General features: G+C 41.9%; 1 protein-coding gene across 1 annotated transcript; it reads left to right on the top strand.

Annotated features, from left to right (window-relative positions):
- Positions 1-596: 596 nt before the first annotated feature.
- LOC137039484 (calcium homeostasis modulator protein 6-like) lies at positions 597-7714 on the top strand. The gene is made up of 4 exons (XM_067414791.1): positions 597-633; positions 926-1520; positions 2473-2614; positions 7391-7714. The coding sequence occupies exons 2-4, from the start codon at positions 1020-1022 to the stop codon at positions 7687-7689; spliced, it is 942 nt and encodes a 313-aa protein (XP_067270892.1). The 5' UTR covers positions 597-633; positions 926-1019; the 3' UTR covers positions 7690-7714.
- The last annotated feature ends 16635 nt before the right edge of the window (positions 7715-24349 follow it).

Genomic DNA, 24349 nt, shown 5'->3' with positions numbered 1-24349 from the left:
ACACTTCCATTGTAAGTGCCTCACTGTCGCCTCCATATTTGTCCTTTTATTTTTATTTATTTATATATTTTTTTTTAATAGAGGGAAAGTTGAGAAAATGTAATGTAATGCACATATATTGTACATTGAGTTGAAGCCGGTTACTGTCTTTTTCTGAACCCAGAATGCTCCTTTACTTAGATATTTTATTGTATTTTCTTACATTTATGGCTGTAACTATTTGCATATAATTGCATGTTGTGTGAAAAGTATCAATACTCAAAACTGTGATCAGCAATATAAGTTGATGATGAAACATAGCAAAGACAGATATCAAATGCAGGTTTGATTCTGGGCCATTGTTCTATTTCCTCTCTGTCCCTGATATTGTTTTCTTTATTCTTTATTTATGCCAATAAAGATGCTGAAAGTGCTGAGAAAGTACACATACAAGATGTTTTACAAAGTACACACTAATGTTTTTTTTTTTTTTTTTTTTTTTTTTTAAATCAAATTTCTTGTGGCTTTTTATCTGATAACACCGAAAGCAGTTTTATTTCCTGTTTAAATTTGCTGCACAGCCACCTTCAAATGTTGAAGCAAAGGCAAAACGACACACTAACACCACATCACAACAGATGAGCCGAAACAAGAGTAAGTAATTAACTATAATAAATAGACACATATTCTAACTAAACTAATAACATAAACAGCTGTACTTTTCGCATTTTTATTAAAACCACTGAGTACTCATTTACAGTGCAGTCTGAAAAATGCTGAAATTTACAAACTTTTAGGTCAAAGAAAAGTTAATTTTTTTATTATAGAAACTATTTTTGTACCGTAAAAATAATAATAATTTCACATGCAGATTGGAGCAATTTGTACCCAGAATTTTATGTATCCATTACTGATGCAAATAAAATGATATTCTTCTTTGTTAAAGGGATCCGTCCACCATTTATTGATCTTGTAAACTGGAATCCAGTCATTTCCACATACTAAAGCAGCCAAACCCATCATCAAACTTCCCTTAGAAGATGACGCGGCCAGAAGATATTTTAGGACACATACATGGATTTCTTAGACAATCTCCAGTTTTCAGCTCTTTTCCACCAAGCTTGTTGTTAATGGGACTAGAGGAATTTACTGGAAAACTAGTTTTTGTATGCCCATGCAAAGAAGAGCTGAATGTAAATCTAACAGAGTCATTATTCATTGGACCTACTCTTCTTATTTTTGCTTTAATGTATTTCGTCTTAAGGCCTTTTAAACATGGATGCAGTCGTTGTTGTGCAGGAGCAAATGATGATACTCAGCAGAACTGCCCCAAAGCTCTTGCAGCTTGTCTGATTCCACCTGTAATGTGGATCTTCTTCTTATTACTTGATGGTAATTATGTTGCCTGTGCTAAGACACACTGGGAGGGAGTTTATGTTTTTGATGTGGAGATCAACAGGTCTTGGTGTAAACCTATGGAAGGGTTCCAGAATGAGCAAGAGCTACAGCATTTGGTTCAAACATATGTTCTCGAATCTCAGGTAAATATCATTTACTATATGAATTTTTCTTGATATTTTAATGCCATAATGCACAATATAATTAGCTTTCTCTACTTCTCAAATGCGAAAAGGATAGTTCAGTTCCAGAAAGGTTAACGTTTGCATGGTATTTATTCTGTAAAGCAATCTATTTACAGATAATAGTGAGCTACAATGATTTGTGTTTAGTTGTAAGATCTTTGGTGAGGGCCCTGTCCTTAGTCCAGATCCTGGGGGATGTAGATTCGGCTGGTCCTGCCTAAAGATGAAGGCAGGGGCGGAGCCTACCCCCGATAGATGGACGGATAGGGGCCAACCTGGTGGTTATGGGGAGGATGAAGGGGAACATCAGAATGAGTTCAGTTCTTTTAAACTCCAGGTGTCAAGCAGTGATTGGCCAGACCTATTAGTATGAATGACTGATGTGGCATTAGAGTCTTCTTGGAAGAATAATGCTAAAATCTCAGATTTCCCTTATTCATATGTATTTCTGTGCTTATACATAATTGAAAGAGATAGTTTAACCAAAATGAATATTCATCATCATTGACTCACCCTCATGTTGTTTCAAACCTGCATGACTTTTGTTCTTCTGTGACTTTTGGAACGCAACATTCTTTTGAATGTTGGGAACTACTGGACTCCATTGAAATATCTCAAATCTAAAAATCTTAAAACATTTCACTTATTTAAAACCTTATTATTCTTATTTTATATTCCATATATTTAAAAATGTCATACAGTTTTACAATGACAAGAAGGTTGAGTATATAATTGCAAAATTGTACTTTTTTTTTTGTGAATTATCGCTTTAAGGCAGATGCTAGCTATACTGTGTGGTTACGTCCATTTAATTTACACCTATTTAAACCCACAACAAACCCTAACTAACAGATTAAAGGCAACAGCATTAAAGAAATCTTAAAATGTAACTTAATGATTTCTCTTTCAGTATACAGGTTACGTCATGATTGGTGTCTTCAGTGCCTTTGTGATTATCTCAGTGGCTATTTATGACTGCTGGATAAGTGGTAAATTTGGACTGTTACGCTGCCGTGGACAAACACCAGTGAGGAATGAGGATGAGGAACAAGGTAGGAGACAATTTTAAGTATCAAAACATATCAAAAGTATCAAGTATCAAACACTATTTTGGTCTTAGCCTGTTAATTTCAGCACTGGAAAGACACAGATACACTATATTGCCAAAACTATTAGGACCTCCCTCTAAATATATATAATTTTTTCTCTAAATCAATTTGGCTGTTACAAACACTTTCATGGCAACTGTTGTATAAAATCAAGCACCGCATGCAGCAGTTCTACAAACATTGAAAGAATGGGTCGCTCTCAGGAGCTCAGTGAATTCAAGCATGTTACCATGATAGTTTGAAAGGTGAAAGGTCATGTAAGGTCAGTTGTTAGTGCTATTATAACAAAGTGGAAGCAATTGTGAACAACAGAAACGTCTCTGGTTATACATATAACCCATGTTCCCTGAGGGGCAACGAGACACTGCGTCATCGTAGATGACAATTCGGGGAACGCCCCCAGCGTGACGCTACTGAAGATTGAATGAAAAAGGCCAATCCTGATTGGTGTTGCGTCATGACGTAGCGATTGACAGCATACCCGGAAGGTACAAAGGGACGTCGGCACATAGCATATTTAGCTTGCTGTGATGAAGCGAGTGCTCTGACGATAGGTGTGGCGACGAGACACAGTGTCTCATTCCCTCTCAGGGAACATAGGTTATATTTATAACCCAAGACGTTTCCTTTATCGAGGGAACTCGCACTGCGTCATCGTAGATGACACTTCGGGAAAGAGTACCCACTATGCCACACCAATCATAACCCCCTGGTGTGAAGCCAAACTGGGAACACTCAGGAAGCGAGCACTCTAGCGCCTGGCGTCGCCGGGAGGTGCAGAATATAATGCCTGATGAAGGTGTGCGGAGTGGCCCACCCGGCCGCTTCGCAGCACACCAACAACTGGCCTGATTTCCTCCACTGCACAGACTTCTCCAAGTAATGGTGGAGTCTCCAACTGCCAGGTCCCAGGTTGGGGCCCTGGAATGAGCCACAGGCCTCATCCTCCGCGCCCCTCGGAGGAACCGTACAACCAACTGGTGCCTTCCCAGCGGTCCACCACCTATAGGTGTGTGAAAAGCCCCAATGGCTGTCACAAACTTCTTAAGGGTGGACGGGGTAAGCTTACCCCGTCAGAGAAGCGATCTTGGAGAAACTCCAGCACTGAAGCCACTGTGCAGTTAACTGGGTTCACCTCCTGCTCTCTACACCAAGTGGAGAACACATTCCACTTTAGGTTGTACAGCCTCCTGGTGGAAGGACCTCTGGAGCTGAGCAGGTTCTCGACGACACCTGCTGACAGACCCTCCTCTATGAGCTGTGCCCCCTCAGGGGCCAGACCCATAGGTTCCACAACTCTGGCCGGGGGTGGAATATCGTGCCCCCCGCCTGAGTCAGCAGATTCCTCCTCAGAGGGATCTGCCATGGAAGGCCGTCTATCAGGTCTATGATGTCGGAGAACCATACTCCGTACGGCCACCGGGGTGCTACTAAAGGCAGGCTGACGCCCTCCCAGCGGACTCGCTCCAAAACTCCCGGGAACAGAGCAATCGGGGGAAATGCATACAGACGCAGCCTTGGCTATGTCTGTGTCATGGCATCCAGGCCCCTTTTAATGGAGCCGGATGCCGGAGGGAGAACCACAGTGGACAGTGGGGCATCTCTCGAGACGCAGACAGATCCACTTCCACTGGGCCGAACCTCTTGCAAATGGCCTCCACCACCTCGGGATGGAGACGCCACTCCCCGGGCCTCAGCCCCTGCCTCGACAGGATGTTTGCTCCCTGATTTCTGTCCCCGGGGATGTACATCGCCTTGAGGGATGACAGTTTCCCCTGGGACCACAGGAGAACCTGATGTGCCAGTCTGCACAGAGGGTGCAACCTCAGACCCCCCGATGGTTTAGATACAATACCACGCCGTATTGTCTGATCATATCAGGACATGGTGGCGCGAAGGTCCGGGAGAAAGCTCCTCAGAGACTTGTAGACCACCAGCATTTCCAGGCAATTGATGTGCCAGGAGAAATGCCGGTGTCCCCTACGGACCTCTCGCAAAGTGGCCTTCCATGATCACGCCCCAGCCAGTAAGGGATGCATCTGTTGAAACGGTTTTCCGGCAACACAATGCTCCCAATACTGGCCCTAGGGACAGAACCAAGGTTTCTTCCATATGACGAGAGAACAAAGGCATCTGCGCATTACCCTGGTCGTACGGAAGGGATTCCCCATTGGGGAAAACCCCTTGCTCTTCAGCCACCACTGTAGGGGTCTCATGTGGAGCAGGCCGAACGAAATCATGCTGGATGCTGCTGCCCTGAGACCCAGCTGTCTCTGGAACTGCTTAACAGTGAGGCTGCGGCCTAGCTTTTCTCTGGAGACCTCTGCCAGTATGGACTCGATACGTGCAGGGGACATTTGTGACCACATCATTGTCGAGTCCCATACGACTCCCAGGAACGTGTGGAACGTGTTTCTTCGTGTTGAGTCTCAGCCCCAAGCACCTCATATGGGCCAGAACGACATCTCGATGCCGAACCACCATATCGTACGACCTGGCCAGAATGAGCCAGTCATCGATATAATTGAGTACACAGGAGTCCTGGAGTCTTAACGGAGCCAGAGCTGCATCCATGCACTTCGTGAAGGTGCGGGGTGAAAGAGCTAGGATGAAGGGAAGAACACGATATTGGTTCGCTTCGCCCCCAAAAGCGAACCTCAGGAGCCTTAAATGCAGCCATGATCACCAGACGATACTGTTTAAATGTTTTCAACCGAATCGTCATCTACACGCTGCCAGGGCCGTACCCAGGATTTTCAAAATACCGAGGTCCAAATATGAATTTTGGAGGGTTAGAAAAAAAAAAAAACATTTCCCTCCTTTACAAATGCATTTTAAGACATAAGAAAATCTAAGAATCAGCTAACTGTAGCTTTAAAACCATGTCAGTGTGCAGTATAAATTATTTAAATTATTTTATTTGACAACTGAATATTATAAATGAGAATCTGGTTAAATGTTGCAAAAAAATTAGACCCCAAATTAGACAATCTGTATTGTTGTTAAATTGAGCCAAAGACGACATATTTGTGACTCCGTCTTTGAAAACCTAGCTAAACTGAACTGTGGATGCTCAATGCGTAAAAATGGACGAACCCTGCCAGCTTTTGGCGCTATTGAAAAGTACTGCGGATCCATTGGAAACAATTGAAAACATACGCCGGGCAAGGCGAGAACACCTGTTTGTACACGCCACCTTAATAGGCTATTATTTTGCAACTTCTATTATGTACACCTCTGAGAATTACCGAGGTCCGGACCTCAGGGACCTCAATGGTGGGTACGGCCCTGCACGCTGCCTCAGCAAACACGAGATTCGATTAGTTTACAACATATTTGGCTTTCATCCCTCGAGATGAAAGACCACAGGGTTAGGGTTAGGGTTAGTAGTGACAAAGAGTTAGGAGTGTTCTCTGGAGTGACAAATCACAATTCTTTGTCTGGCAATCCGATGGACAAGTCTGAGTTTGGCGGTTTCCAGGAGAACGGTACTTTCCTGACTACATTGTGCCAAGTTTAAAGTTTGATGGAGGGAGGGATTATGGTGTGGAGTTGTTTTTTAGGAGTTGGGCTTGGCCCCTTAGTTCCAGTGAAATTAACTCTTAATGCTTCAGCATACCAAGACATTTTGGACAATTTCATGCTCCCAACTTTATAGGATTAGTTTAGGGATGGCTCCTTCCTGTTCCAGCATGACTGCACACCAGTGAACAAAGCAATTTCTATAAAGACATGGATGAGTGAGTTTGGTATGGAGGAACTTGACTGGCCTGCACAGAGTCCTGACCTCAACCCGATAGAACACCTTTGGGATGAATTAGAGCGGAGACTGCGAGCCAGGCCTTTTCATCCAACATCAGTGCCTGACCTCACAAATGTGCCTAAACCTTGTGGAAAGCCTTCCCAGAATAGTTGAAGCTGTTATAACTGCCAAGGGTGGGTCAACTCCATATTAAACCCTACAGATTAAGAATGGGATGTCATTAAAGTTAATGTGCATATAAAGGCAGGAGTCTCAAAACGCAATGGCCGAGTTGATGCCTGGCACCATCAACAGACATAGGAGGCAGAAGAGTGAAGGGCACTCACTTGACTGCAGGCAGCTTGTGAGCGAAGCACTGATCAGGCTGTAACACAGCAGAACGTGAGCGGAGGTCTGAACGGCGAGCTGAAGAGCAGAGAGAGAGGGCTACGGTGGCTCGAAATGATGGCTGCGCGGGTGTGAGCTGCTTGAGAGCGGCGAGCAGGAAGGCGGGCTGATCGACTGCACAAAGGCGCGAATATCAGCGTTTGAGTGAGTCCAGCTGCTTGCGTCAATCCGAGTTCCAACGAAGAGAAGTTATTGCGTCGCAGAAGGAGAATGAAGCAATTTGCCATGCTGAAACGGCCATATTGTAAATGTAAATCGTGGAAATGTATAAATTAAAGCTAAAGCTCCAGTCTCCTCCAGAAATCCCCCCCAATGGTGAGTACATCTTGATGTGGGTCTGGCTTGTCAGGCTAGTCAGTCTCATTTCTCAAATATGCATTTATTTAAAAAAAAAATATGGGAATGTTTATGGGAATGCTATGTATTTCTTCTGAGTCAAAATGGACCTCATTGGATTATGAGGGTTAAAAGCAATTTTAAAACTTAAAAACATAATTAACTGAAAATGATTGGAACATGCTTTATTTAGTGCAATTTTACTATTTATGATTTTCCTGTGTGTTCAATAGGTCCTGCTACAAAGGAACAGGAAGTGCAAGTGTCAATGAGTTCTGCTACAACGGGACAGCGAGAGTCATGGAGTTCTGCTACAGTGGGACAGAAACAACAAAGTTCTGTTAAAGTGGAATGGCAACCAAAGAGTTCTTCTATAGTGGATAAGGGACTGAAAGAATCAAGAGGTTCTGCTACAACGGGACATGGACTGCAAGGGTTAGGGAGGTTAGCCACAGAGGGACATAGACAGTCTACTGAAATGCAAATCCTATTATCACACACGGGGCAACAAATAGAAGCTACAACCTTGTAAAGAGTGAAATCTCAATGGAATCTCTTTCTATCCTAAAATAGACCAGCTATTAACAATACAATTTTTACTCTATTCCTCAATTTAAAACTACCTTATGCAGAGGTTAATATATTACATGTGCACATTCGTTAAAGTCTCTCTTTTAACCCTCATCCTTCCGTCGCACTTGGTAAAAAAAAACCTCCCTTGTATTATCAGAATTTAAAAAAGAATTAATTATCAAAATTATATATATATATATATTCCATTTATTTCTATAAGAGTGTCAAATTTTGTTGCGAGGGAAGGATTTGTTACCTTTTTTTCAACCACAAAACTTTAATCCAGTGTAAAAATGCTGTGCATTTTTCATAATTCAAGTGTGACAGAATTCCTGGGGTTTTGGACCACTCCCATGAACTCTCTATTTTTATAAATAAATATATTAACTGTTTCAGGTCAAAATGACCCACGGGAAGGATGAAGGTTAAGGGGAAAATGTCTTGCATATGAAATGATTTGCTCAGAACAGTCTGTTTCTCTGAAGCAGAAACTTGCATTTGAATGAAGGAAAAAAGAAGAGGTTTAGCTTCAAACTAGTGAAATTTATAACCAGCTTGCAGATATTCTTTGAAATCATGTTGGTATGTAGGCCGACAGATAGATATGATTGTTAGATAAATAACTACAAATATCTCATTTTCTGTTGCCCACGGTGATGTATGTCGGGCAGTGTTTTCATTCCGTGAGATGAAAAGATTAAAGAGACTCGCATTGAATAAAACTGAAAGTGAAACATGCTCGATGCATGTTTGCATAAGAGGATGTGAAGAACAGGCAAATATTGAAATGTATTATTTGCGAAGTATGTTTCCACAACTTTTTTGTATTGTCAACTTTGACAATACCAATGACAAAAAGGGACATTTATAATTTCTAAATTAATTATATATTTGTTTCATTATTGTTTGACCTTGCACTAATCCTTAACCACAGAAAACAGAGACTAGAAGTAAAAAAAAAAAAAAAAAAAAAATTTTTTTAACTATATCAAGTTAAAATCTTTTGAGTTTTTAAAAAGTGTTAACACATATAGTTAACACATTTTTTTTTTTTTTTTTTGTTTTAGCTTATATATTGAGTCTCTTGAACTTTTGACCTCATTACAAATGTTAGATTTTAGCTACCTATGTAAGCTATATGAATAATATTTACACATGTCCATATGTTCATGTTTCTAATTCAGTAAATATTTCTAAGGGTTGGTTTATTTTTAATTGGCCATAACAGCTGCAGCTACAGTTCACTGAACATTATTGATCAATTATCAGTATATACAATTGGAACGTGATAATAATTTACAATTATTTTGTGCTTCATAATGTTTTATGAAACACACAAGCATGCAAAATTAAAAATGACAACATATAAAATATGTCACTTTCATAAACACAGATAAAGTACCAATCATGCATTTTTGAACTTCCTCTTGCGGCCAATAGGGGCACTGTCTAATTTAAGTGTTTATGTCATGCTTTTTTTTTTGAAAATGTTTGAAAATATGTGTTTTTGTTTGTTTATTTGGTTGGTTTGGCCAACCAAATAAACACCTTCAGTGTTGTGGTGTTGTCAACAGTCATAATTCACCTTAAGTATAGTTAATAAGTAACATTTTAAACAAATATAAATATTCACTCGATTAAACTGTGAACTTGATTTTAAAACTGATGTCAGATGTTCAGTGGGTGGCCTCCTATTACATGAGAATTATTTCAACATTTGAGTAGCCTCAAAAGTTAGTTTTTAAGTTAATCACATCGACATAAATTTACATTGAGCAAAACAGATTCTTACAAATAGAAGTCATAATATCCTTAGGAAGTAACCACCAACAGTTTGCTGCTCAACACTCTTTTCTGTTAGGATATAACTGAATATGGACATTTTGTCTGTGTGAATGATGGGCATATCATTTTGTCTGTGTGAATGATGGTTATCATTGAATAACAGGTTGTGTGGTTTTCTGCACCCACAGTACAGTGCAAGCTTTTCTCATCAAGTTTTCGTAATGATTTGCTTTTTCTTTGTAATAATTATGACATTTCTGAGTGAAAACTGTTTTTACATCAAACTGTTTTGAGTGCAATCCCTTCCATATTCACTGTCTAAATAAAAATGTGGAAAAATCCACGATGAAAGACAAAATGTACACTTTTTGCAGCATGCATGCATTTGTAATTTATTTTGGATTGCAGGGGGAGAACATGGTTGTAGAATCAGAGACGTAGTGGGACACACGGACCCACTTTTTATTAGTGTACATAATTTTTTTTTACATTGTACTTCCATTTGTTTTAATAAGTGCATGTAATTACATCTGTAATTAATTTCTGTCCATTTATAATTACATTGTTGACACTTCCCTTTACCAGATCCAATCGATAACCGGAAAACCTGTTAGTCGGAGGCAGGTCCGTCGGCCCCATTGGCATCCAAGTTGGTATCCTTCACATGGAACAATTACATCTGATGGTTCTGGAGGAATCCACGGCTGACATCATATTAGGGTGCCCATGGCAGGGGTGGTAAGTACTCAAGTAAAAATACTTTGATACTTTACTTAAGTATTTTTTTCGGGGATCTGTACTTTACTTGAGTATATTTTATTTGCATCTACTTTTACTCTTACTCCACTACAATATTAAAGGCAAAGTGTACTTTTTACTCCAATACATTTCCCCATACCCGCTCCAAGTATTAAGTATTTATTACACTTGATTTCCAAACCGGTCTGGTCGGTCATGGATGATCCAGTCGGGTATAGACTTGGAAAAAAGCTGACAAGTCAGGTTTGCCACACTAACTTTAGCTCAGTGTTTCCCCAACTTTTTTATTTTGCGGCACACAATTTACTATGAAAACATCGGTAACATTTTACAATACAGGTGCACTATTATTATTCATGCCTAACTAATGCACAGATAATCATGAGTTAATGTTTTACTAATGGTGAACTAACCCATTTATTAATGATTACTGCATCAGCAACTAATGAACATTCTATATGATTAATAGATTAAGTAATACATGAATTGCTATTAATTAAATATGACATCATTAATTCCCTAATAACATATTACATGAACTAATAATGTAAATTCATGTATTCAAAGCCATGCATTCCAACTCTCAGTTGTCTGTTTAATTAATCATTAATCATAACAATTGGCAAAATTATATCATAACTTTTTTGTTGAGGCACATGACTATTAACTAATTGTTACGTAATATGTCATTGTGGTTATGGCTTTTGAATTAATTTTGAATTAGTTAATAGTATCTTGCTCCTCATCTGTTTTATGCTGCTAATGTTATGGAACATGTCTATTTTAAGTTTAACCCCTATACTGCGTTAAGGTGCTTCATTGTCTCCTATTAATTGCAAATCTAACAAATTCTTATTTGCAGTATCTAATCTTAACATTTGTTCAATTAAAGCATTGCATATCAGTCCCAAAAGATTTTATCTGCTTATTGATATTTACAGTTAATTTGAATATTTACTTTTTACTTTCGGTACTTGAGTACCTTTTAAATCAGATACTTTTGTACTTTTACTCAAGTGATGTTTGAATGGAGGACTTTCTACTTTTACTGGAGTATTTTTTCATTAAGGTATATATACTTTCACTCGAGTATAACTTTTGAGTACTTTTACCACCTCTGGCCCATGGTTAGAGCAGTACAGCCCAGTCATCTCCTGGAAAACCGGGGAAGTCCTGAAGTGGGGCGACACCTGTTTTCCGGACTGTTTCCCATCTCCACCGGTACGTCCCTCTTCGCGTTCCCACGATCTCCATATCTGCGCCACGTCCACCGAGAGTCCAGTAGAGCGACGTTCGGTGGATGTCACATCCTGCTACGCCCCATTCAGTGATGTCTTCTGTCCCCAACGGGCTTCAAAGCTGCCTCCCCATCGGCCATTGATCTACTTCCCGGTGAACCAGTGCCCAAAGGAAAGATCTACCCTCTATCACTCCCGGAGGAGAAGGCCATGGAGTAGTACATCGAAGAGGCACTGGAGCAAGGCTACATCCGTCCATCGACTTCCCCTGCTGCTTTGAGCTTCTTCTTCATGGCAAAAAAGGACGGAGGCTTGCGGCCCTGCATAGATTACCGGGCACTCAACAATATCACCGTTAAGTCTGCCCGTTCCCAACCATCCATGGTCACACCTGGGAGTAGACTTTATCACCCATCTGCCAGTCTCTGGGAACTGCACATGTGTGTTGGTAGTTGTAGACCGTTTCTCCAAGTCCTGCCATCTCATTCCACTCTGAGGTCTACACACTGCATCTAGAAACAGCCGAACTCATGTTCAACCACATATTCCGCTATTATGGCATCCCTGAAGACATCGTATCAGACAGAAGACCGCAGTTCATCTCTAAGGTTTGGAAAGCCTTCTTCTCTCTCCTAGGTGTGACCGTGAACCTGTCATCCGGATACCATCCCCAGACGAATGATCAGACGGAACGCAAGATCCAGGAGATAAGACGTTTCCTCCGTACCTTCTGTCATGGCCAGCAAGACTCCTGGAACCAGTTCCTAGGATGGGCCGAGTACGCACAGAACTCTCTCCGCCAGCCTACCACCGGTTTCATGCCATTTCAGTGCATACTTGGCTATCAACCCCCACTGTTCCCCTGGTCAGGGAACCCTCCGATGTCCCTGCGGTTGACTACTGGTTCCGGGAGAGTGAGAGAGTCTGGGACTATGCACACCACCAACTCCATAGGGCTCAGCCTACCTTCGCCGCTCCAAGACTCCCTCCTTCCAAGTAGGGGAGAAGGTCTGGCTGTCCACCTGATTATCATCTCTGCATTACCGGTTTTATTTGACAGAAACGCTTTACTTTTAGCAGTGTGAACAAGTGTCACAGCAGCCACGTCAGAGTAACGTCATAACATCATTTTAAACACACTTAAATGTATCTAATATGAACTTCCGGTTGAGTGAACACTGACTTGGCTGCCGCTACTCACTGGTTCTGTTTTTATTATTTTCTTTTATCTGAACATTTGAAATCGGGAAGTTTTAATGAGCCTCTGCTGACATTACTGACCTGTCTGATCATCTGATTCTTGTGAATGCTGTTTGATACTGACCTTTTAGCGAACGATTTGCATCTACAACTTGGCTTCCATCGTTGTTTGGGTGCCTGTCTAATTATTACAATAATGAGTTTCCGTGATGTGGTTACTCAAGCTGCTGCTATGGATCATCTTTTCTGCTGTGATCAGTGCCGCTCCTAGATTGGTTTATTCGGCGGCAGACCTGCACAAACTTAGATCTGCAAATGCTGCAATCAAACCTCCGCCGCTGTTGGCATTTAATCATCCGGATCTTACACGTCAATCGAAATACATTCATCGTAGGTCTCGTCGGAATTTCCGATTCAGTTCAGCTAAATCTGAATGTGGTGGACAAATTCGGTCGCTTTGGTCTAACGTTACACACCCTAAGCTGCATAAAAGTGCTGGGAGGACCATTGATCATGAAGCTCTTACTCCGCTGCCCAGGTCAGTTGACTACAAGCCTTCTGTACTTCGTTTTACTCTTTTTAATGTTCGCTCACTCAACAATAAGAAGACATCTCTCATCCATGAACTTATTGAGGACAGAAATATTGACTTTTTGTCTGTTTCTGAGACATGGCGGAAGCCTAATGACTATTTTTATTTAAACCAAACAATACCTTCTGGATATGCTTATACTTGCAAACCTCGCTGCTCTGGGAAAGACAGTTATAAAGTCTTTCCGATTTCCATATCTCAGCAAACTTCTTTTGAAATCTTGGCTGTACAACTTAAAGGCTCAACCCCAACTATTGTTGTAATGGTATGTAGACCACCAAAGACATCTGCTTTGAATATATTTTTTTCTGAATTTTCTATTATTTTAACACATCTGTGTACCTTGTCTCCGAATATCATGTTGATGGGTGATTTTAACATACACTTTGACAATACTACCAGCACTCAATATAATGAATTTAAATCAGTTCTGGAAAGTGCTGACCTTGTACAATTTGTTAACTTTCCAACACATAACAAGGGGCATTTCTTAGATCTTGTATGTTGTTCTGGTGTCATGCCTTTTAATTTTACTTCTACTGAATTGCCTATTTCAGATCACAAGCCTATATTTTTTAATATTTCTATCCCCTTGGCAAAAGTTAAACCACAACGCTCTGTCTCATTTCGTAATATAAAAAATGTAGACCTTAATGCTTGATGAAAGCATGAAATGATTGATTATTCTGTAAACCAATGCTGTTCTAATTCATCTACAACTTCAATAAAAACATCTGGTGCTGATTCTAATGATTTAAATAATTTTAGGCCCATATCAAACCTTCTATTTATTTCTAAAATAATGGAAAGAATAGTAGCAACTCAACTTGAATCCCATCTGCAAAGTAATGACCTCTATCTAGCACCTTCAGTCCGGTTTTAGAAACAGCTCTTGTTAAGGTGACAAACGATCTTCTCTTGGCTGCTGATTCTGGTTTTCTGTCTATTCTTATTCTTTTAGATATTAGTGCTGCCTTTGATACCATTAAACACTCAGTATTACTGGAACGATTGGCTAGCATTGGTATAGCTGATAATGTACTACTTGGGTTCATTTCTTATTTAAGTGACAGAAAACAGTTTGTTCAGATAAAGAGGGCTCATTCAGAGCCTGTCTCAGTCATTCATGGTGTTCCTCAGGGGTCAGTGTTGGGTTCGCTTTTATTTATTATATATATTTTACCACTTGGTCACATTTTTCAATCCTATGGTATTAATTTCCATTTTTATGCTGATGACACACAGGCAGGGCTGGACTGGTAATCTGGCATACCGGGCATTTGCCCGGTGGGCCGACGCAATTTGGGGCCGGTAGTGTTTTTAAAAAATAAATAAAAATTTGTACCACTGACAACATGCAGCGACAGCGGCCCATTGGTTTGTCTTCTGCATTGACAAGCCGAAGCGAGAGAGACCTCCCCTCCATATTAGGCGCTATTTTCTATTCATTTATTTATTAGTATTTGAGCGCATGGAACTGCAAAGGCGAATATCCGCACAGCGCAGCCGCTGACGAACGTGCTCTTCGTTTAAATGCTGCTCTATACGGCACTTTGACTCTGAATTTTGTTTTATACAATCATATGATATGGAAACATTACAGGTTCTGTGTTGAATCAGCTGAAAACAGCCGCGAGCATGTGTTCATGACGAGGTAAAGTGGAAAACGGCAACACACACAAACGCTTCACTTTACCACTGCCACAATTTACTTTGCAGCTAACAGCGAATAAATATGGTGTTTTGGAAGAAACATTTATTAAAAATGTTGCTATATTACTTAAATTAATATTGCAGAAAAGAAATCACTTTTATAGAGGCTGTTTTCGTATTTTCTACAGGTGTTTAATTTTTTTTACTTACAAATATAATAGTTTATTATGTATGTTTTATATAGTTTTAGAAACCATATAGCCATATAATGAGGAGCAAGGTTTTAACAGTCTATGTTTTTTACCCGGTGACTGCCATGATCTTACATTTAAATGAAACTGGCCTACAGTTAAACTACAGTCTATAAAACAGCTTTAAAGTCTGGATCCCATGAATTAAGGACAAAGCTTTTTTTTCCTCTTTAAAAGTTTTTAAAATAGATTTAATGAAATTGAATAGCCTCATGAAAGATAGATATCAGTGTCTTACTTAAATGATGTGTTAACTCTTAAAAAATATGATTGTTCAACCCAAAAATGTGATCATTTGCTCACACCCTAATGTCATTCCAAACCTAAATGAATTTATTTCAGTGTAGCATAAAATAAAATAATTTGAGTCTGTTTTTTTGTTCATACAATATTTAAATGGTAGCCTAACCAAAATGGCTTGGTAGCCCAACATTCTTCAAAACATCTTCTTTTGTGTTTCCCAGAAGTCATACAGGTCTGGAACGACATGAGAGTGAGTAAATGATGATGACAGCATTTAAAAGCAGTAAATTTACTTTTACTTCATCCTAGCTCTAAATCATCAGTGCTTTACTGCCAAGGGCATTTCTGTGTGACAAAAAAAGCAATATTAAGTTTATCTGCATTTGCAGCAAATTCGATAATATCTATCATTATTTGTCCTTGTCCTAGTTTTATTTATTTACTCCAATTTAAGGCCCCAACCCCAGCAAAAACATTCACGGGGAACTCATGGGCCGGATGGGCTGGGTATGCCAGAGCCGAATTTTAGCCCCAGTCCAGCCCTGCACACAGGGTTATGTCTCTACAAGGCCTGACGATTTCCATCCCCCCTCTAATCTTACTAAATGCTTGCAGGATGTGAACATCTGGATGACTAATAATTTTATTAAGTTGAATACCAACAAAACTGAGGCACTTCTTGTTGGTACTAAATCTGTTCTATCCAAAGCCCAATCCTTCAATCTGGCTATTGATAATTGTCTGGTTAACTTCTCCACCCAAGTGAAAAGCCTGGGGGTTATACTTGAGGGTTTACTTTCTTTTGGTTCACATATTAATAATATCTCACGCATTGCATTTTTTCATATACGTAACATTGACTCTATTCTTCACTTTCTCAACACAACACCGAAGTACTTATTCATGCCTTGGTTACATCCCGGATTCTTTATTGTAATTCTCTTTTATTTGGTATTCCTGAAAAACATCTTCACAGATTGCAGTTAATTCAGAATTCAGGAGCCAGGATTGTTACCCACTCACGTATATCTGATCATATCACTCCTATTCTTTTTCAATTGCACTGGCTTCCTGTCCATTACCGCGTACATTACAAAACTATACTCCTTACGTATAAAGCTCTAAACAATTTGGCACCTGATTATCTTTCGGACCTTCTTCATCTGTATACTTCTGTTCGTTCTCTGAGATAATCTAAGGCAGAACTATTGTCTGTTCCAAATTTCAAGCTGAGCTCTTTTGGTGGTAGGGCTTTTAGTCGTGCAGCTCCCAAGTTATGGAACTCTCTACCATTACTCATTCGACAGTCGGATTCAATTTCCCAATTTAAAGTTCAGATAAAAACACATCTGTTTAGATAAACTTTTAATTATATGAATGATTGATTGATTGATTCATGTGCAAGTTGTGTTTTGTTTGCTTCATATTTATTATCTTTTATATCTTGTCTGTACGGTGTCCTTGAGTGTCCTGAAAGGCGCCTTTAAATAAAAGGTATTATTATTATTATTATTATTAATATGATAAACAGAGCTGCGTTTACATTGGAGGATGTGAAGAACAGATGAATATGTACATGTATACTTTTGAAGTACACCCCCCCCCCCATTATTGTTTGACCTTGCACTAATCCTCAACCACAGAAAGCACTTCCTGTCTTTTTCCTACTTTCCACGTGCAGCACAGACACCTTTAAATGTTGATGAATTAGAACAACAGAGCCAGAAAAGGGGAAGTCTAAAGCTATCACATTTAAAATGAATAAAATGGCCCTGATATGTCACTAGACATTAAGAAATCATGTTAATTTCAAATACTTATATCACTGACAACAGTAGTCCGGCCAGGATGCTCTAGTTACCACAGCTGCAGCTACAAATGTTCCTGCTGGATCCTGCAGCCTATCTGGCAACCTCGAGTCAGGACCACACCCCTAAATACATTGAAGCAACTGCAATGTGATTGGTTGATTAGATAATTCCATTAATGAGAAATTGAACAGGTCTTCCTAATAATCATTTAGATTTTGATTGGATTTTGTTTGAATTTGCAGTGCACCACATCTACCTACTATATTAATCCACATTGCCACCAAAAGTTTTATGCTACAACCTGTCTGAGATTTTCCACCATGGTGAATGATAAAAATGTGTTTCAGTGCTGGGGAATAGAAAAGTAATCCAAAAGTAATCAAATGTAATCAGTTACAATTACATTTTAAATAGGATAACTTGTAATCTGTAACCTATTACATAACCTAAATGGCCAACATGTTAATTTTAATTCCTCTGATAAATTTCCAGAATTAAGATATTTCCTAAATTATTTAAATATAACAACAAAAATGTTTTATCTTTATGCTGTAACATCTCTGTTCTCTCCTTCAAGAAGCCCAAAGGTTTGTTGCATCTTCTTCCGTATTTATACCCAATACTGTTGAGTGGAGAGTAAAATACAAATTTCGCAGGGCAATTTGCATTGGCTTGTATAGTTTGGGTTGCGTGGAACGTTGAACGTTGGACCATATTTTCACATGCAAAAAAAAAAAAAAAAAAAAAAAAACTGCTGCTGGTGCTAAATGGACTGCTATTTTTAAAAATTATTTTAAAGAAATGTTTGAATACAAATAAAAACTTTTTTTCTTTTTCTTTTTTCTTTTTTTGCAGTTCTGGTTCACTGTAACCTCTAACCTGCTGAAAACGACTTCCTGTAGAACAGGGGTAAGTAAAACGTCTCAGGTTACGTATGTAACCATGGTTCCCTGAGAGGGAACGAGACGCTGCGTCGAAACGCTAGGGGACGCCTCTGCGTACCATGTCATGAAGCACTTGTGTAATCAGTCCAATAGCGAGACGTCATCGACCAGGAAGCTATAAAGCACACCTGGACCAAACAGTCACTAGCTTCTGGAAAAAGCCGAACAAGTCGATCACAGGCATGCCGGGAGTATGGCATAGCGACGCAGCGTCTCGTTCCCTCTCAGGGAACCATGGTTACATACATAACCTGAGACGTTCCCTATCTCGAGGGAACTTCGAGCTGCGTCGAAACGCTAGGAGACCTCAATACCCACGCCGCCAGAGTCCCAAATGTCTGTATGTGTGAATCAACCCAGAAACACCCGGGACCCCGGTGTAGAGGCTACATCTAGATTGTAAAACCTCACAAATGTATGCGGAGAGGACCACCCAGCCGCATCACATACCTCTGACAATGAAACTCCCGAAATAAGAGTCATAGAGACAGCCATACTCCTAGTGAGAAACCTTATTTCTCAACTCACACTTTTCTTTTCTTTTACTTGTAATTTTACATTTTGCAAGTTACACAAAACACACAAGCCGTCCTGACTCTGATTACGGCCAGGTTTATCAATCTTGCGTAGAAACGGGTGTATATGTTGGCGTAAGATTATGCTTACACTCCTCTCACTGTCTAGTTTATGAAGCTGTGCACACCTCTGCAATCCAGGTGTACGCAATACCTGCCCTTGATAAATGCCACGGCTGAAACCGATCGTCATTAGAATAACACGCCCCTATATATCCAAGTCTCTCCGCCTCCCCCACGCCCTCATTTTACCCCAAGGACATGCTGAAGACGGCGCAAAACTTCTCCGACATGGAGATCGGGCACGTCTCAATCATCTTACTAGTCCACTATTCAGGGCACTGATTAGGACATAAGTCAATGGGCTGACTCCCTGATCAGTGCCTTGACTACTGAACTAGAGAGCTGATTGAGATGTGCCCATCGAGACCATCACCAGGGAAGTGGAAAAAAAGAAATTGTATTTAGGAGTTTAAAGAGTGGGATTAAAGGCGCCCACAAAAACAGAATATGGACCCAAATTACTGTTAATATGAGTGTTAATAATACTGTTAATGAGTACTGTTAATTGTGTGGAGGTTGAGAAGCGCACTCCAGCAGTTTAAATAGCTGTTTGGATGATAAATTACCATCACAATGCATTATTTTACAGCACATGTTTTGAAACAATTAGCATTTAATTTCGTATCACGGCACATGTATTGGGGTGTACAATAGTGATGATGATTTGATGTGGAATACCATTCATTCACATTAATAATTACATGACAATTTGTAAGATTCGTCTTCTTCTTATTATTCTTCTTCTCCTATTATTATTATTATGATTTGTATTATTATTGGTATTTATAAGAAGAATGTCGTTATTATTTATTTTATTATTATTATTATTTAAAAAAAATTTTTTTTTATTATTTTGTCCGTCTGAATTATTTTCAGTCCCAGTCCGTGCGCAGCTGCCGGGCCTAACCCTGAAACGTCAGGTAAAGCGCACAGGCTCGCAACTGGAAGAATACATGCCTACAAATCAAATGCTTTGGTAAAGTCACACAAATTAAACAAGTCCATGTTGCACAAAAATAAACACCGAAGTTTATAATTACTATGTGTTGTTGTTTTTTTTACAGGGGGTCATAATATAGCATATCTTTGTCAGTGCGTTTTGTGATGTTAGGAATTGTTTTTCTGCGCATTTTTGCACTAACTCAAAACGTGCGTACACAACCTCCTGAGCTGGCGTAGGATTTGAGCATGCCGTACGCCAACGTCCATATTGATAAATCTCAAAGTCACCGTGGGTTTGGGGCGTACTCAAGGTGTACGCTGGAACTTTGGTGTACGCACTTTTGATAAATGAGGGCCAATGTGATTGGTCCAAACAGTTTCTGTTCGGGCATAATAACTCCTCTACGGATCAAGTTCAGACAGAACTTCCCGACCTAAAAATGTTGTGGGCGGGGCTAAGTTCGGCTGGCATCCAGGCTACCTATTTTGTGTTGTGCTGTGTTTTTGTGGACTATGGGCCCTATTTTAACGATCTGAGCGCCTGGTCTGAAGCGCATGGGGCAGGTGTTTTGGTTATAGGGCGCAACTCCCTAACCAACAACAGAGATCAAAAACAGTTCCCTTTCGAGAGAGGTTCCTCGTATTACGTATGGGAAAAACTCCTTTTCTCGAGAATGTGAAGCAAAACTTTTAATAAAGGTATCTATGTAAAGCGCAGTGAGCTGCACGGCCATAGCCCAGCGCGAGGAGCGCTCTGATTGGCCGGGCTGCGGCAACTGCAGGAACCTATGGTGAGGCGGCTGAGAGGAACGAACCAATGGGGGGCGTTCCAGAAGCCCGCCGAAAAAGGTGCTTATATTTGCATACAGGAGGCTATATAAGACCCTAATTCGCCATAGGTGTCAGATTTTATCTCCTTCAGCGATACCTTCGCTGGTCTCCGGAAGAAGCACCGCCGTTGAAAAGGCACCAGCGGAACCTGCAGCTGAGGACGACGGACTCCCTCTCCGCCTTCTCTGCCGTTCCAGCTACGCCATCCGGCGTTATATATCCTTTAAACTGTGTCTATGTTGAGTGTTATATGTGTTTGTGTTGCCGCTGCAACGCCACTTCTAGAGCTTACAGGCTTGTTCTACTCGAGGACTCTCTCGTTCCGCCGCGTCGTTAAGCGCCGCGGAAAGACGGAGCTCTTCTCACTCTCCCTCTGCTCTCGTCCCGTCGCGCTGAATAGCGCCGCGGAAAGAAAGAATGTTAGAGGACATGAGCACACTCAAGCCGAAGCTCTCTTCACTCTGCCGCCGCCGCGGCTCTTCTTCCGCCGCTGCCACAGAGTTGTCCTCACTCTTCTCTCATTCCGTCGCGCTACAGCCGCGGACAGAGAATACTAGAGTGAATAGGCGAACTCGAGCCGAAGCTCTCGTCACTATACCGTCGCGCTGAGGAGGCGCCGCGGACAGACGGAGTTTTTCCTCGGACAGAGTTTTACCTCACGCTTCCAATTCTCTCGTCCTGTCGCTCTATCGCCGCGGACAGAGAATACTAGAGTGAATAAACAAACTCGAGCCGAAGCTCTCGCCGTGCTAGAAGCGCCGCGGACAGAGTTTTACCTCACGCTTCCAATTCTCTCGTCCTGTCGCTCTATCGCCGCGGACAGAGAATACTAGAGTGAATAAACAAACTCGAGCCGAAGCTCTCGCCGTGCTAGAAGCGCCGCGGACAGAGTTTTACCTCACGCTTCCAATTCTCTCGTCCTGTCGCTCTATCGCCGCGGACAGAGAATACTAGAGTGAATAAACAAACTCGAGCCGAAGCTCTCGCCGTGCTAGAAGCGCCGCGGACAGAGTTTTACCTCACGCTTCCAATTCTCTCGTCCTGTCGCTCTATCGCCGCGGACAGAGAATACTAGAGTGAATAAACAAACTCGAGCCGAAGCTCTCGCCGTGCTAGAAGCGCCGCGGACAGAGTTTTTCCTCACGCTTCCAATTCTCTCGTCCTGTCGCTCTATCGCCGCGGACAGAGAATACTAGAGTGAATAAACAAACTCGAGCCGAAGCTCTCGCCGTGCTAGAAGCGCCGCGGACAGAGTTTTACCTCACGCTTCCAATTCTCTCGTCCTGTCGCTCTATCGCCGCGGACAGAGAATACTAGAGTGAACAAACAAACTCGAGCCGAAGCTCTCGCCGTGCTAGAAGCGCCGCGGACAGAGTTTTACCTCACGCTTCCAATTCTCTCGTCCTGTCGCTCTATCGCCGCGGACAGAGAATAATAGAGTGAATAAACAAACTCGAGCCGAAGCTCTCGCCGTGCTAGAAGCGCCGCGGACAGAGTTTTACCTCACGCTTCCAATTCTCTCGTCCTGTCGCTCTATCGCCGCGGACAGAGAATAATAGAGTGAATAAACAAACTCGAGCCGAAGCTCTCGCCGTGCTAGAAGCGCCGCGGACAGAGTTTTACCTCACGCTTCCAATTCTCTCGTCCTGTCGCTCTATCGCCGCGGACAGAGAATACTAGAGTGAATAAACAAACTCGAGCCGAAGCTCTCGCCGTGCTAGAAGCGCCGCGGACAGAGTTTTACCTCACGCTTCCAATTCTCTCGTCCTGTCGCTCTATCGCCGCGGACAGAGAATACTAGAGTGAATAAACTAACTCGAGCCGAAGTTCTCGCCGTGCTCATTCTACCGCCGCCGTGCTGAAGCGCTGCGGACAGAGAATACTAGAGTAAGTTAGACGAGCGAGCTCGGGCTGTTGGGTATGTCAAGAACAATGTCGCTGCAGCGCGCGCTTACTGCCAAGGAAGTTGTAATGGCTGCCTTGTCATGATAGCGCGCGCCCCTTCCACAGCGCGTTGCTGACTAGAGCGCGGCTTACGTCATAGCACGCGCTCACTGTCAGAGCATAAGGGCGTCGGAAAATGGCTGCCAAGCTAAGCCCTTTTTTCACTCTATCACTTCCAGTCCCCTTTATTCAGGCGGCTGGAAAGGTTTTTACACTGTAGACAAAGTGTCCACTACACAGTGTGCACCCCTACATAAGCACTGTTAATTCAGCCTCACAAAATCACAAATAAATCCCGCCGCGGCCGGATTACACCATATAAAGTCAACTAGCCTTATTGCAGTCAACTAGCCTGTGGTCAAACACGCTTGTCTGCATGCGCGCTTTCAGTCTAGACTAGAGCATAACGGCATTGTGGAATGGCTCACATACCACCCGCACTTCCTTACATTCTCCCAGTTCCCTTAAGTTAAGTGACTGGAGATGAAATATTGCAGTCAACTAGCCTGTGTTAAACACGCTCGTCTGCACACTAATGCTGTGTGCGTTTACCCCTGTGGATTTGCTCACTGGTTTGCACCGTGGGTATTCTACGTAGGTTGTGCGCCACTGCACATTGTTTACACTACACACAAAAGAGCTTTCTATGTAGGAAATGTGCCCACTTTACAGTCTGCACTCCTGCACCCAAGCACTTTTCACAAAGTTCACTCTCGCACACACAATATAAATGTGAGGCGTGCGCCCACTGCAAAGCCTGCACCGCCAAAACTAACACTATCCCCACAGTGTTAAAAGCAGTGTTACAGCACAAGCAACCCGGCTAACAGGCCCCTATTACTAAGCGGCCAGCCCCCGAATCTAATTCAACCCCTGGCTTTACGAGCCCAGGCCTGGCAGGCCATTCCTGGTATATAATATTGGGTGTTGAACATATAAAACGAGGTTCTCGCTACAGTTTTGCTCGCAGACCCCGCGATTCAAGCCGTGGTCGAGCCCTCTGTAAGAAGCAGTGTCAGTCACGTGCTTCTCGCTGAGGCATTGAGACTGTTAAAGGAGAGAGCGGCGAAAACAGTACACCCGACGCTAGCGAGTCAGGTTTTTACTGTCGCTAATTCCTCATGCCGAAAATGGGTGGCGGTCTCAGGCCCATTTTCCAGGCATCTGAACAAAGCACTTATGACACGCTCGTTTCAAGGTGCTGACGGTGAAACAAATCCTCGCGCACATTCGCCCCGGGGATTGGGTTTTCTCAATAGATCTGAAAAACGCATACTTCACGTTACGATAACCCCCCACCCCCACTACAGGCCATTCTTGAGATTCGCCTTCGAGGGGCAGGCTTATCAGTACAGTCATTGTCATAGACTCAAGACTTACGGCATAAGAACCACCACGTCTTGATAATGTACATAAAATCGCTAGGGCAGCCGAGATCAGACTCTGTTCACTGCATGGCTAAGCATCTCCTTTTATGGGCAGAGCACAATCTGAGCTCCCTAAGGGCGGCTTACGTGCCAGGTATTCTGAATCAGGGTCCGGACATGTTATCCAGAGGACCCATGTCCCCAGGGGGATGGTCCCTTTACCCGCAAACAATTCAGCTTGCACAGCACACACTGCCCAATATTTTTTCTGCAAACGCAGGGATGCCCTGGCCCATGTTGGCCCAGATTCCCTCTATATGTTCCCTCCGATCGCGATCCAGCTGCAGCCTGTGCTTTTTAATAGCCCCACTTTGGAAGAACCGCACATGGTTCTCCATACTGTTTCAGCTGTCAGACACAG

This window comes from Pseudorasbora parva, chromosome 14, assembly GCF_024679245.1.
Source record: "Pseudorasbora parva isolate DD20220531a chromosome 14, ASM2467924v1, whole genome shotgun sequence".
Lineage (NCBI taxonomy): Eukaryota > Metazoa > Chordata > Actinopteri > Cypriniformes > Gobionidae > Pseudorasbora > Pseudorasbora parva.
Note: the sequence above shows the minus strand (reverse complement) of the source record. Positions and strands in the feature narration are given on the sequence as shown.

Excerpts from the sequence above, each read along its gene's own strand:
- LOC137039484 (XM_067414791.1), top strand. The coding sequence starts at position 1,020 with ATGACGCGGCCAGAAGATATTTTAGGACACATACATGGATTTCTTAGA. Across the intron at positions 1,521-2,472 it reads CATATGTTCTCGAATCTCAG|TATACAGGTTACGTCATGAT; the intron begins GTAAATATCATT and ends TTTCTCTTTCAG. Across the intron at positions 2,615-7,390 it reads GAATGAGGATGAGGAACAAG|GTCCTGCTACAAAGGAACAG; the intron begins GTAGGAGACAAT and ends TGTGTTCAATAG.